This window comes from Pimephales promelas, chromosome 6 (genome assembly GCF_988280905.1).
Source record: "Pimephales promelas chromosome 6, fPimPro1.hap1.1, whole genome shotgun sequence".
Taxonomy (NCBI): domain Eukaryota; kingdom Metazoa; phylum Chordata; class Actinopteri; order Cypriniformes; family Leuciscidae; genus Pimephales; species Pimephales promelas.
Genome location: NC_142774.1, coordinates 9,643,253 through 9,655,702, shown reverse-complemented (window position 1 = coordinate 9,655,702; position 12,450 = coordinate 9,643,253). Strand labels below are relative to the sequence as shown.

Genomic DNA, 12,450 nt, shown 5'->3' with positions numbered 1-12,450 from the left:
GTCATCAAAGAAAGATCCTGTTGGGCTCCTAAAATGATAAAATATAAATGAATAACAAAAGGCAGTGAAAGTAGCATAGACCTTGTCTGAAGTAAATATTCCAGAATCACTGGCGGTGTCGTTGATACAAAAAACAAGAGCAAATGGACTGATATGAATTCGGTGTGTAATGTTCACGAAAGCTTGCTTGTTTTATATGTTAAATTCTCTAAATGCGATCAGCAGCCTAAAACGGAAGTGAGGCCCCAGCGAGATTTGAACTCGCGACCCCTGGTTTACAAGACCAGTGCTCTAACCCCTGAGCTATGGAGCCTGTTGGGGAGAGAGTTTTTTAATGATTTCGAATTTATAAATACTCATATTTACATCAGATACAAGATTACATCGAAAATCAATCTTTTAAAGAAAGAAAGCAGTTGTTCAAACATCGGTAGGAGTGAAATCTTTCCGTGGCAGGAGAAGCTGTCGTTTGACTTATCGCGACCGTTAAAATTGTCCCATGTTTTAAAAATATAAAAGAATGCGGAAATTAATTTGAAATGTCTAAGCGATAATCGAAATGACTTGGTCATTTCTTCAAATATCTAACGTGTTTAGCTCAGTCGGTAGAGCATCAGACTTTTAATCTGAGGGTCCAGGGTTCAAGTCCCTGTTCGGGCGGTAGTAATTTTTTACTTATTTTTTTATTTCTTTACGCAAATATAGCATGATTTCAATTCGCTTTGTGCACGAGAAAAATGCTAACTTCCGGCTTGAGGGCGGATGTTTGGTACTTCGGTTCCGGTTGCCGTTGTTTACATCAGTGGACCGGCTATCTAAAGCTTAGCTATCTAAATGTATTTGTCTAAAACTATGTTCGTTTGTTCATTGTCAAGTCAATCAACACAGTTTTCACTCATATTTTTGGGTAGAGCCAGGCGCTGCTGCATTGTGAAAAGTAAACAATATTTCACATCTGCTTTTTATCACCGCACCCAAGCAGTCGCTTTACACACAGAGTGGAGCGTTGCGTATCCATGACAACTAGAAGGAAGTTTTTAGGCTACTAATTGTTTATTATATATTATACCCTTTTAACCATTTAACCAGGAGAAGCCCCTGGGGTTAGAACCTATTTTGCGAGGGAGAACTGTTTAGAAATATGCGTTAAAACAGCCTAACTGATAACGAACGAACCAACGTCGGATACCTTTACTCCCTGTATTATATCAGTGGTTGTCAACAACATAGCCTCCGAACATCATAAACAAAACAATGGCTAACACAAACTGTTCTGGAAAATGCACTTTCTAACGCATGATTTCGACTTTTATAATGTATAGAGAGATAACGTAAGAGTTACCAAATAGCATAGCTTGAGCACGTAGCATGGCAACATTAATGTCCGAGTGATTCCACGTTTATGTACCGTATGTACACGCCGTCGCCGTCAAATGTCCGAGCGAAACAAAACAATGAAGAGTTCAGATGCAAAAGCCTCTAAGTGCCATTTGAAATTTTCTTCTAGAATGATAATTTTTATCAAGCTTGTATATTTAAGTTCAGTAATTTCACTTAAGTTACAAAGGTAATCCTTATTGCAATTTAAGTGAAATTAGTGAGCTTAAATATACAAGCTTGATAAAAATTATCATTCTAGAAGAAAATTTCAAATGGCACTTAGAGGCTTTTGCATCTGAACTCTTCATATATATATATATATATATATATATACAGTGGTGTAGTGCAGGGTATACGCAGGTACGGCGTATAGGGCCTACCCACTTCCTTTTCAGTCGGCATTGCGTAATCCCACTTCTAAATCCCCTCTGATGCGCATCATTTAGTTGCTAATCCAATTTCGTGAATAAAAAAAACACCCCGTTAGAGTTGTACCCGTAATATTAATTCTAATTTGTTGCTGCAATGATTCTCCCATCGCGACGATAACTGACCTTCTCATCTGATCTGCTTCAGCACACACCTGCTCGTCAATATCAAAATGTTCGAGACCAATCAAAGAATGCAGGATTTTTGTTCATAAAAGCGCGAGCTGAGCGCGAATCCCAACGCGACGCTTCACTTCAGTTAACGACAGTGCGAGATAAGATGCAAGTAGCTCAAATTTACGTCTGTTTTTCAATAGACGTTTTAAATGACCGACAGAAATAATCAGTTTGATTAAAGGCAGTGGAAATTACAAGCTCAATTTAACAACACAAGCACCCTATTAAATATATTGCCATTATTATTGTATAAATGTATTTGTATAACATTTTTTCGAATGTGTTTGACTTGTCTGCGTTTGCGCCAATTGCATCATTTAGCCAGAGGGTGGCGACAAGTGACTGTCTTTTTGAGTGAGCAATTGAACCATTAATTAAATTAACAGATTAGTCCAAAAAACATTGATTAATTTAGGAAAGAAAAGTCGCTGAAACTGGAACTGATTCTCATGTTTAAGAATCTGATCAAATAGGCTACTTCATGCTTTTAAAGCTATTGTTGTCAATTTTTTTGGCCATCAAAACACATTAAAATGCTAATTTCGAGATCAGGAAAATCAAAATTTTCTCGGGGGGGGGGGGGGGGGGGGGTTGCATGCCCTCGAACCCCCCTAACAATAACATTTATGGGACCTGGCACCTGGGTATTTAGAAAACTATATGTGCGGCCCTGATATGCAAGAATACTACTGATTCTATGTGTTCTATTGAATTCGTTATACTCTATTCTATAGTCTTGCATATTGAATACTAATGCAAGACTAGTAGTCTTACATGTCACTGTTTATAACACAGGGCGTTCATCCTTTGCTGGGACACTTAAAAAAATATTGGGGGCATAAATTAAGAGTATACCCACTTCTCCAGGCACCACTACATCACTGTATATATATATGCATACATACACACACACACACACACACACAGTAATAACGTTAAGTCAACGGCATTCATAAACACGCTGAAAAGAGATTGCCTGTTGATCAGCATGCCAAATTATTATTATTATTTTTTATTTATTTTTTTTTCTTCAAGAATTACAATTACAGTCAGGGGTACATTGAATAAACTAAATAAAAAAAACAAGAAAAGACAAACAAAGCAGTGACAAACTTAAGTTAAACAAAAATGTGAAAATGTTTACATATAGATACACATATTTTGCAGCTTTCTTATTTTTCAAACCCAGTATTGTTTTTAGGTATTGTTGAATTTCTGCTCTTAAAATTAAAAACAAAGGCTTGTTTCCACCAAATTTACATTTATGGATACTAAATTTAGCTAACAGAAGAAGAAGATTAATTAGGTAGTATTCCTTACGATAAGATTGGTCATAAAGGAAAAAACCAAATAACACATTTTTGAAGCAGAGTTGAAATCTGGGCATGATGTGAGCCGTAATAAAGGAGCAGAAATCAGACCAAAAACAAACTGAATGAGGACAACTCCAAAATAAATGATAAAATGTTTCATCATGTAGACCACAAAATGTACAAAATGTATCAATATCACAATTAAATCTGGTCACAAGATAAAGATTACTTGGGTAATATTTATAAATTACTTTAAGGGAAATTTCTTTGATTTTGTTTGTGACTAAATGTTTTTATGAGGAAGTTTCCAGATTTTATTCCATATCAGATTATTCAGCATGCCAAAAATACGTGATATGTTTTGGGCTCGGTATACGCAATTTCATGAGATCAGTCTGAGCATGGATGTTGTTGTGACTTAACGTTCCTTTCAAACTTATGCAAATACTGAGAAATGTAATATTTAAACCCCTTCTCTCTTGCTCTGGGGAGCTGGAAAATCATAATCGACTGTAATATTCGGCAAATGTTCAAGACATCTGGAGAAATACAACCTCTATACGTCGTCCATCAGGCTACCGGAAACTATTGGTTTCGCAGCCGGAAGTAGCATATGCTAACGTGCACATAGTCATTTGTTTAATGTAAAGAAAAAACAACTCATGCATTCACGAGACACACAAGTTAATGATTTTACCCTAGGAAAAATTTACACAAATCAACGATTTGACGCCAGGAAAAATGTGATGGTAGTGTAAGAAAACAGTGGTGTCACATAGAGTTATAATAGTTTCATTTTCAAACCACTTACAGCTAAGCAAATAACTTAAATGGAGTTTTAGCATGTGGATACTGATAAAGCATTTTAACGTAGATCGAGATTATAGAATTTTTGCGACCTAAATGCTAATGAATTATAAATAAAACAGATAAAAGGGAATAATCCATTGTAAAAGGTATCGTCGCCTAGGGAGAGCTAATAATACTGATTATGAAACAGCTCCTCGTCATTGCCTGTCATACGTCACTATGTACAGTAGGTGGCAGAAATAGGTCGCACTGCAATCAAAGTTCAATAACGCTCCACTAGAAGAAGATGTAGCGTTAGAGCGTTGCTGGAAGATTCTGGAAGTCTCTTGTTTAGTACACGGAGGAGGCATAAGACGAGAAGGGATTTCATCATATTTCACGGTACAAGACGATTTATTAAAATAATGTTATTGTATGAGTCACGTGATTTTCTTCTTAGCTTATTTATCTACAAAATCCTGTCTTTTATTTCGCATGATTTTGAAAATTCTATCGAAACAGCAAATGTCTAAAATCAATTGTTTTAAAGCGCTTGGTCAAGTTAATTCTTTGCGAATGTGAAGGCGATTTTAATTTAGTATAATTGCTTTCTAATAACCAGTTAGTTACTGTTGATATTACGAGACTGAAAATGTGGGCAAGGTTTAGATTAACTCTAACACTGATATTATTCATAAATTAATTGTTGAACAGTCACAAGTGTCATTTTCTTAAGTGTATTTTTAAAATGTTTCTTTTGACCAGATTAATCTGTTTGAGGGCAACCATGGTGAAAGAGACTGGTTTTTATGATATGCTGGGTGTAAAGCCTAATGCTAGCTCTGAAGAGCTGAAAAAGGCCTATCGTAAACTGGCACTGAAATATCACCCAGATAAAAACCCAACAGAGGGAGAAAGGGTAAGTTTATTTGTCACTCTATTTTGTATTTTTACTGTCTACATTATTCCATTTTACAGTTTTTTGAGAAGATAGCTTTGCAGATTCTTCTGTATTGCTATCATATAAAGTGACCCAAATGAACTACTATACAAATGTGTACCATACAAGGCCACATTTTATTTTAAATTTCCTAAATGGAAAAATATTTTAAGTGCTTCTTGTTCCCAAATAAATAATGCTCGGTCTGTAAATATATATCAGTTGCAAGATCATTGGGTGCTCTCAATGCGAGTTTGGATTTTCACTACTCTCTGTCTTCAGTTCAAACAGATCTCCCAGGCATATGAGGTTTTGTCAGATGCCAAGAAGAGAGAAGTGTATGACAGAGGAGGTGAGAAGGCAATTAAGGAGGGAGGAAGTGGAGGCCCAAGTTTTGGCTCCCCCATGGACATTTTTGACTTGTTCTTTGGAGGAGGGGGACACATGCACAGGGAGAGGAGAGGTAAGTGATGCTTCTCTCTAGGCTACATACTCCACAATTTAATTTGTGTGAAACCTGATCATCCATGTTATTCCTTGGGTATCTCTTAAATTTTAGCGAATCCAAATCCGATTATGGTTATCGATTCCCAGTTCTTATCGATTCCAATATGGTAAAGAAAATCAGACATTTAGATATCAAACGTGTCATTTTACAAAACATTCTGTTGGAGCTGAGTACCTTGAACACAAATCAGCAGCCTAAAGAACAACTAACTAATAAATGAGATTAATATAAATTTTAAACATTATTAGAGACAAGTTTACAGTCGGTAATGCAATAATAACAAATAAGAAATTTAGCAATAGCACAAATACAACTGAACAAAGTTCAGTAATTGAAATCAAACGTAAAATAACACTGCATAGTTGTTGTTTTTTTTAAATTATAGATGAATCTGTATTAAAGTTACAAAAGTTCACGATCAGTGATTTTCTTTTTAGTAGTTAAAACACAGACAGGAGCAAGAACATTAGACTGCTGTCACTTTAAAGGTCCCCTGACTTTGGGGTTATTTTATTATTTTATAAATGTTTCCTGGGTTGTCACTGTGAAGATCTAAACATAGTTAGATATACAGGAAATCGCAATGGAAGACGATTCCGATATATCTAAATATGTTTAGTGAAAGGTAAAACTTCCGAAATTTAGTTCTCTTTCGTATCTTTAGCTTGAATTGTTTCAAAATTACTTTAAAATGCGCACACAGGAATTGATAAGTGGTATTTTAATTTTATCAGAATTGGAATCGATTTTCAATTTACAAGATGAAATCTTGATGATCATTAGATTTTAGATGAGATCAAATGTTCTAATGGGGTCACATAAATACTTTGCACTTGGAGTAATCTACACATTAGCCAGCCAAAGTCTCTTTAGAGATCTTTTGTTGTTCCTGACACAGGAAAGAATGTGGTGCATCAGTTGACCGTATCTTTGGAGGACCTTTATAATGGAGCCACCAGGAAACTTGCTGTCCAGAAGAACGTAATCTGTGACAAGTGTGAAGGTATTGAGTTTATTATGTTATTATTGCAGTTTTTAGTGTCATGATGTTTTCAATATCATAGTTACAGTTGAAAATGGTTGTGCTGTTTAATTTTTTTTTTTTTTTGTGGAAACAGTGATACTTTTTTTCATGATTATTTTAGCGGCATTATTAGATAGATTTTTTTTTTTTTAACAATGTAAAAGTGTTTACTGTCGCTTGGATCAATTTAATGTATCCTTTCTGAATAAAAGTATTTATTTTCTTTTATATGATCTGACTTTAAACTTTTGAATGGTAGTGTGCTTATATTACAATTATACTGCCTTGTTTTTTCTGGTAGTATTTTAACAGTTGGGTTTTTTCTTTTTTTGATAGTTTTTTACTGGATGTTTTACTACAGGTCGTGGAGGCCGTAAAGGAGTGATAGAAGTGTGTCCGTTGTGCCGTGGGGTCGGTGTCCAGGTCAGACTTCATCACTTAGCACCTGGCATGGTACAGCAGATATCAACAGTTTGCACCGGCTGCCAAGGGCAAGGTCAGCGACTTGGTCACCGCGACCGCTGCAAAACATGTGCTGGTCGCAAGATACTACGACAGAAGAAGATTCTGGAGGTGCACATTGATAAAGGTATTTATTAGGGCTTCCAAAAATAAGATGTTAAGTATCCTCGAAAGCACAATCTTAAAATGAGTTAAGTCTTAAATGAACATAGAGTGTGTGCCAGATCTATACTTGTTTTCTGCAGCCGGTTTAGTTTTTGCTTAATTATGTGTTATTGCAGGTATGAAAGATGGACAGAAAATAGTGTTCCATGGAGAGGGGGACCAGGAGCCAGGCCTTGAACCTGGAGACATCATCATTGTCTTAGATCAGAAAGCCCACTTGGTTTTCACCAGGTAAAATCACTCTGTGTCTTATGTAATTGGTTTTGTTATTAATTTTATGGCAAATAATGCTGGTAATATTAAAGTTTAATGTCAGTACTGATTCTTTTCAGAGGCATGTTGTTGATTGTAGTATCCTGTAGAGGGCAGTACATTATTGGTGTCATGCTTCCTGTGTTTTGTATATGATGCAGCCTTTTACAGTACTTGGTCATTTAGAAAGGGTAAATGAGGGAGTGAACATGTATATGTTATGTGTTAAGCATAACAATTCATATACTTAACATTTCTCTTCTCAGACAAAAAGAGGACCTTGTCATGAACATGGAGATCCAGTTGGTAGAGTCATTATGCGGTTTTCAAAAACCCGTTAAGACAATGGATAACAGAACTCTACTCATCACATCCCATCCAGGTAAACCACCAGCCTGCATACATATACATACTGCATACACACACTAGTGTTACTTTGGTCAACGAAAATTATGACTAAATATTGTCGTCAATGAACCTTTATCGCGTGATGAGACGCAACATAAATGCTGGTCATGTGACGATGACTATAATTAAATGTATAATGCAATATTGTTGACGAATAAAAACGAGACTAAATGTGGTTTACAAAAATAAAAAGCTGATTGGTCCAAGTTCTTACCTGGAACATAACCTGCCCTGAACCAGGTTAGCCGTGGAGCGTTTGTTACTATAGCTTTTAGCAGTGTTTACTGCCATAGTAAAACCACTTGTATGGTGCCTAAATCCCAGGGTTGGCGCAAACTAAACTGAAACATACCTGGCTTGTCACCTAAACCGGATTCATGGTATAGGCCCCCAGTGTAAATGCCCTCCGAGCGCATTCGAGACGGGTGTAAATCCGATCGCTCAAACCACTTTTGGAGGTTTGGGCCATCCGGATTCCAGACAAAACTGGACAAGTGTAAATGCCTTGGTTGTTGAAACCACATATGTAAATTGGACTCCTCCAAACAATGCTAACAATAAACGCGTGAGAGCGTGTTATAGGTTATGTCATTTTAATAGTTATTGTATAACGATGCTATGGCAACCCACATCACTGCAGCTGAGCAACTATTCATCAAGACAACATGCATGCACTATCGTAAATCAAAGTGAAAGTAGCAGACGCTTAACAAAAGTAAAGAAACAAAATGATCTTACCAGGACTGTTGCCACTCTGTCATTCTTTGTTGCATTATAGGAGAGCTGATTAGACCTGGAGATAAGAAATGTGTTCTGAATGAGGGGATGCCTCTGCACCGTCGGCCATTTGAGAAAGGGAAGCTCATCATTCTTTTCAACGTGAGTACCTATTATTGAATATGTTCACAAATTGCTAAAACTTCAACTAAAATTAAAATGAAAACAGTAAGAAATCTTATTATATATGTTAGGGGTGTAACGGTTCACAAAACTCTCTGTTTGATATGAAACACTTGTGTCACAGTACGTTTTCGATACAGAAATTTTCTTGATTTCATTTTTTAAATATATTTTTATTAAAACTAACATCATAAAGTATGATATTTTTTACTTTGAGCAATGATGGAGCTATACTTGACTTTTCTTAGGAGCATATTAAACAAAACAGCTCCTTAGACAAAATGAAATGTAATGTTGTAATTATAAACATATTTATTTTAGTTCAGATTAACATTTGAGGGCAGCAATTGTATACATAATGTCAAAATAAAACCGACGTAATGTTACTTGAAAGCATTATAGCCTACTATTCCTGCCAAACTTCCATGGTTGCAGTTAGTAGTGTTACTACAGTAAATCCATGGTGAATGTTGCTGATCTGTGAACACTGAATAGTTCGGTCATGGCACAATGTTTCTTCCTGGTTTCAACGTCGATCTGTTAATAACGGAGAAATGTGAATGTTTTTCGCTTTGTAGTAACAGTGCTGCTCGATTAAGATCAGCTTACGCTGCGTTGGTCCAAACTTATAAAGGATCTGTCAACCACACAATAACAAGTAGCTCAGTTTCGTTCCACTTACATTACATTTGTCATTTGATGTTGGGCAAGGTTTGTCACACCAATGTCTTTTATATTATGAGTGCGCATGTCACGCGCAACACGCCTATAATTGAAATGACAAAATTTAATGGTCCAACGTACGGTTCGGTATAAAAATGTGCACCGAAAACCTTGTACCGAACGCGTACAACGGAAATTTGGAAACAAGATTTTTGAAATTCAGGTGTTCATGGGGGAATTCACAAGTTTACACCAAAGATCCAGTAATTACTTAAAAATAATTGCCTACAATATTCTAAAATCTGCTAGTTTAATGCGACATGTAAGCTATGTATTGTTTCTTTTGCAATGACTATCATTTTTCCAGTCATATACCAGTGCTCAAGCACTGACTAGAATGCAGCACTGACAAGAATCAGCATTCACGTGCTCAAATGTGTTTCACGCTGACAACAATCCGGTGGTGGCTAGAATCCAGCGCAGACTAGAATCACGCAGCGGAAGAATGGAAATTTACCAAGCAGCCATTAAAAAATTTTGACTTTTGCAGGTTTACCACCACAACCAATTAATGTGCAAATTAAAGTGCTCAATATGTATATATTTAAAAATGTCTGTCTTAAAATGCGTTAAAATAACATTTATTGGGGTTTCTTTTTTTTACAATAACTGGGTGATGACATCATAAGAAATGCACTCACTCTGTGTGTTCGAGTTGAGGGGGAATAAAACAATTCGTGGAACTCCCGTAAACTAGAAATATCTATGAATAAAACATAAACTAGTACATTTTTATTCATCTGTTGCAGAAAAGTGAAGTGAAAATTACAATTTGATGGATAATTAAAATATGTTCTGTAATTATATTTTGGTAATGTATTTATTTCGTCACATCACATCTGAGCACGAGAAACTTTAGAAACCCCATAGAAAATCTCTGGTGGGATTTAAAGAAGGTGCTTGCAGCATGCAAAGTTGCAAACCCAAGAATATAACTTAACTGGAGGCCATTACTCATGAGTAATGGGCTATGATTCTTCAGAAACGCTGTCAGAAGCTGGTGTCTGGTTATACATCTCGGTTACAGATGGTCATAACAGCAAAAGGGTTACCCTTTTTGCTGTTCAATAGGGGTTTAATAATTTTAAGACTGCAGAAATCTATAAGAGTGGCATTTCCAGTTGAATTTGGAGAAACCACTTGAAATATTTATGTTGAGCTATTTCAATTACTTCTGATTTGTTCATTGGCTGATTGCACTACTTTTCTTCTTAAGGTTGTCTTCCCTGAAGAGAACTTCCTCCCATTAAACAAACTGAAGGAGTTAGAAAGGTACCTACCTGAAAAACAGGCAAATATTGAGCCTGACGGCATGGATGATGACCTCTATATCTATGCGGACCTTGAAGACTGTGATCCGACCCATGAACGCAGTCATTACCACTTTATAGAAGAGGAAGACTTTCACCCTTCTGGAGGAGTGCAATGCCAAACCTCATAGAGATTCCTGTTCCCTTCCCTTCCACAACAAATGCCACCTCTGCTGTAACACACACACACACACACACACACACAAGGACCAAGAGGAAAATCTCATTACCTCTCATCTAGTTCTGTGCCTAAAACTCCTCTTAGTGCCAACCTCTTGTCATCTCCTCATCCAAAATGTTGTGCAAATGAATTTAGGGGATGTGTAAAATGAGTAGTGAGACGGGTACCATATAGAATCTACTGAGGGGAGAGTATGGACATTTGTAAAACAATTATGGAAATGGAAGGGCCATTCAGATTTGAAGTTGATTGTGCCAAAATCCCAGTAATTCCATCTCTAAAATGTACCTAGAAAAATTTAACTTTCGTCATCATTTTGAGAAAACATTACAAGCACTGTTGTGTTTTGTTTATTGCCAGTTGTGGTAGCCTGGTTAAAACCAGACCATTCTCAGTTGTAACTGAGATATTGTCTGGCAAAGCGTCATAGACAAATCATTTCCAGAGGGGTGTCACCAACGGACGACGCGGGTAGACCTAAAACCAATCAGAGCGATGAAGGAGATGACGTATGCAGAGCGGCGGCCGGCGGAGAAACACATAGAGGAGAAACATCTCCGAGTGTTGTTCTTTGCTCGGTTCTTAACAAAAAGGAAACGTTCAAATTGCTTAAAAACAGACGCGATAGCTGATTCGAACGAGTGATGTTCGACGGCGGCGTCCATCTTTGTAATGTAGGCTACAAAATCTGCTTTTAAAATCCCAGCGCTGTCGTCGTCGTGTAAAGCCCGCCCCAACGTTTCTGATTGGTGCTGCGATTTCTGCGGACTGGAAATTGGTTTGAATGTACTCTTTGCCAGAATAACTTTCAGAGCAAATCTAAATTTGCTGCAAGTTGTCTGGTTTATCCCAGGCTACAATTGTGGATTACATGTAGACCTTGGTGTTGTTGGACATTTGCTATGTGCCAGTTTATTGCTAAATGTTTTTCTAGAAATTTTTTGAACTAATTAGAAGGGTCTAATACACAAATTTAAAAAAAACAAAAAACATTTGAAATCATTATTACACTGACTTTTTAATCACAACTTAAAAACCACCAAGGATTTTTATTTTAAGACTTTGCATTTGTTAATTCAAATCCTGTTTAGAAGCTTGTCTAAACAAATGAACAAAAATGCATTAATTGAATGGCACAACAAAATATTAAATATGCCAATTTGGTTTTGAAGGCGTTTTTGCAGCCGACTGACCTCTGCAGAAAACATGATTCAGTCTGGAAGAGCACCTTGAAAGAATAGTGAAACTTTTACTTAATTATCTATTACTTCTGCCTACATTTCAAGGACATTTTTGGATATTGCAAATGCACTTTTATCCCTTGTTGTTTTTGTTTGCCGCAGATGAGTCTTATATTTTATTATTTTATTATCTGTCTTGACTGAAGAATAATTGTAAAATGTGGAATTTTAATTACTACCAATAACTTTGCCATTTGTAGTTCTATTTATAAAAATGTCACAATGTTATTAAGTTGGTCACTTGTAGTT

At 36.3% G+C, this 12,450-nt stretch overlaps 1 protein-coding gene and 1 non-coding gene across 2 annotated transcripts; one reads left to right on the top strand and one right to left on the bottom strand.

Moving 5' to 3' along the window:
• Nucleotides 1–240: 240 nt before the first annotated feature.
• trnat-ugu (transfer RNA threonine (anticodon UGU)) lies at nucleotides 241–313 on the bottom strand. The gene has a single exon. It is a non-coding gene; the product is annotated as a tRNA-Thr (tRNA).
• Nucleotides 314–4,339: 4,026 nt separating this feature from the next.
• Nucleotides 4,340–12,429, top strand: dnaja1 (DnaJ heat shock protein family (Hsp40) member A1). Its single transcript, XM_039689074.2, has 9 exons — nucleotides 4,340–4,489; nucleotides 4,853–5,006; nucleotides 5,310–5,490; nucleotides 6,434–6,538; nucleotides 6,921–7,148; nucleotides 7,303–7,417; nucleotides 7,705–7,820; nucleotides 8,625–8,725; nucleotides 10,686–12,429. The coding sequence occupies exons 2-9, from the start codon at nucleotides 4,875–4,877 to the stop codon at nucleotides 10,908–10,910; spliced, it is 1,203 nt and encodes a 400-aa protein (XP_039545008.2). The 5' UTR covers nucleotides 4,340–4,489; nucleotides 4,853–4,874; the 3' UTR covers nucleotides 10,911–12,429.
• The last annotated feature ends 21 nt before the right edge of the window (nucleotides 12,430–12,450 follow it).

Bases quoted from the DNA above. Each gene is read 5' to 3' on its own strand.
- dnaja1 (XM_039689074.2), top strand. From the start codon at position 4,875: ATGGTGAAAGAGACTGGTTTTTATGATATGCTGGGTGTAAAGCCTAAT. The intron at 6,539-6,920 runs GTATTGAGTTTA...GTTTTACTACAG, and splicing joins AATCTGTGACAAGTGTGAAG to GTCGTGGAGGCCGTAAAGGA. The intron at 7,418-7,704 runs GTAAAATCACTC...TTCTCTTCTCAG, and splicing joins GCCCACTTGGTTTTCACCAG to ACAAAAAGAGGACCTTGTCA.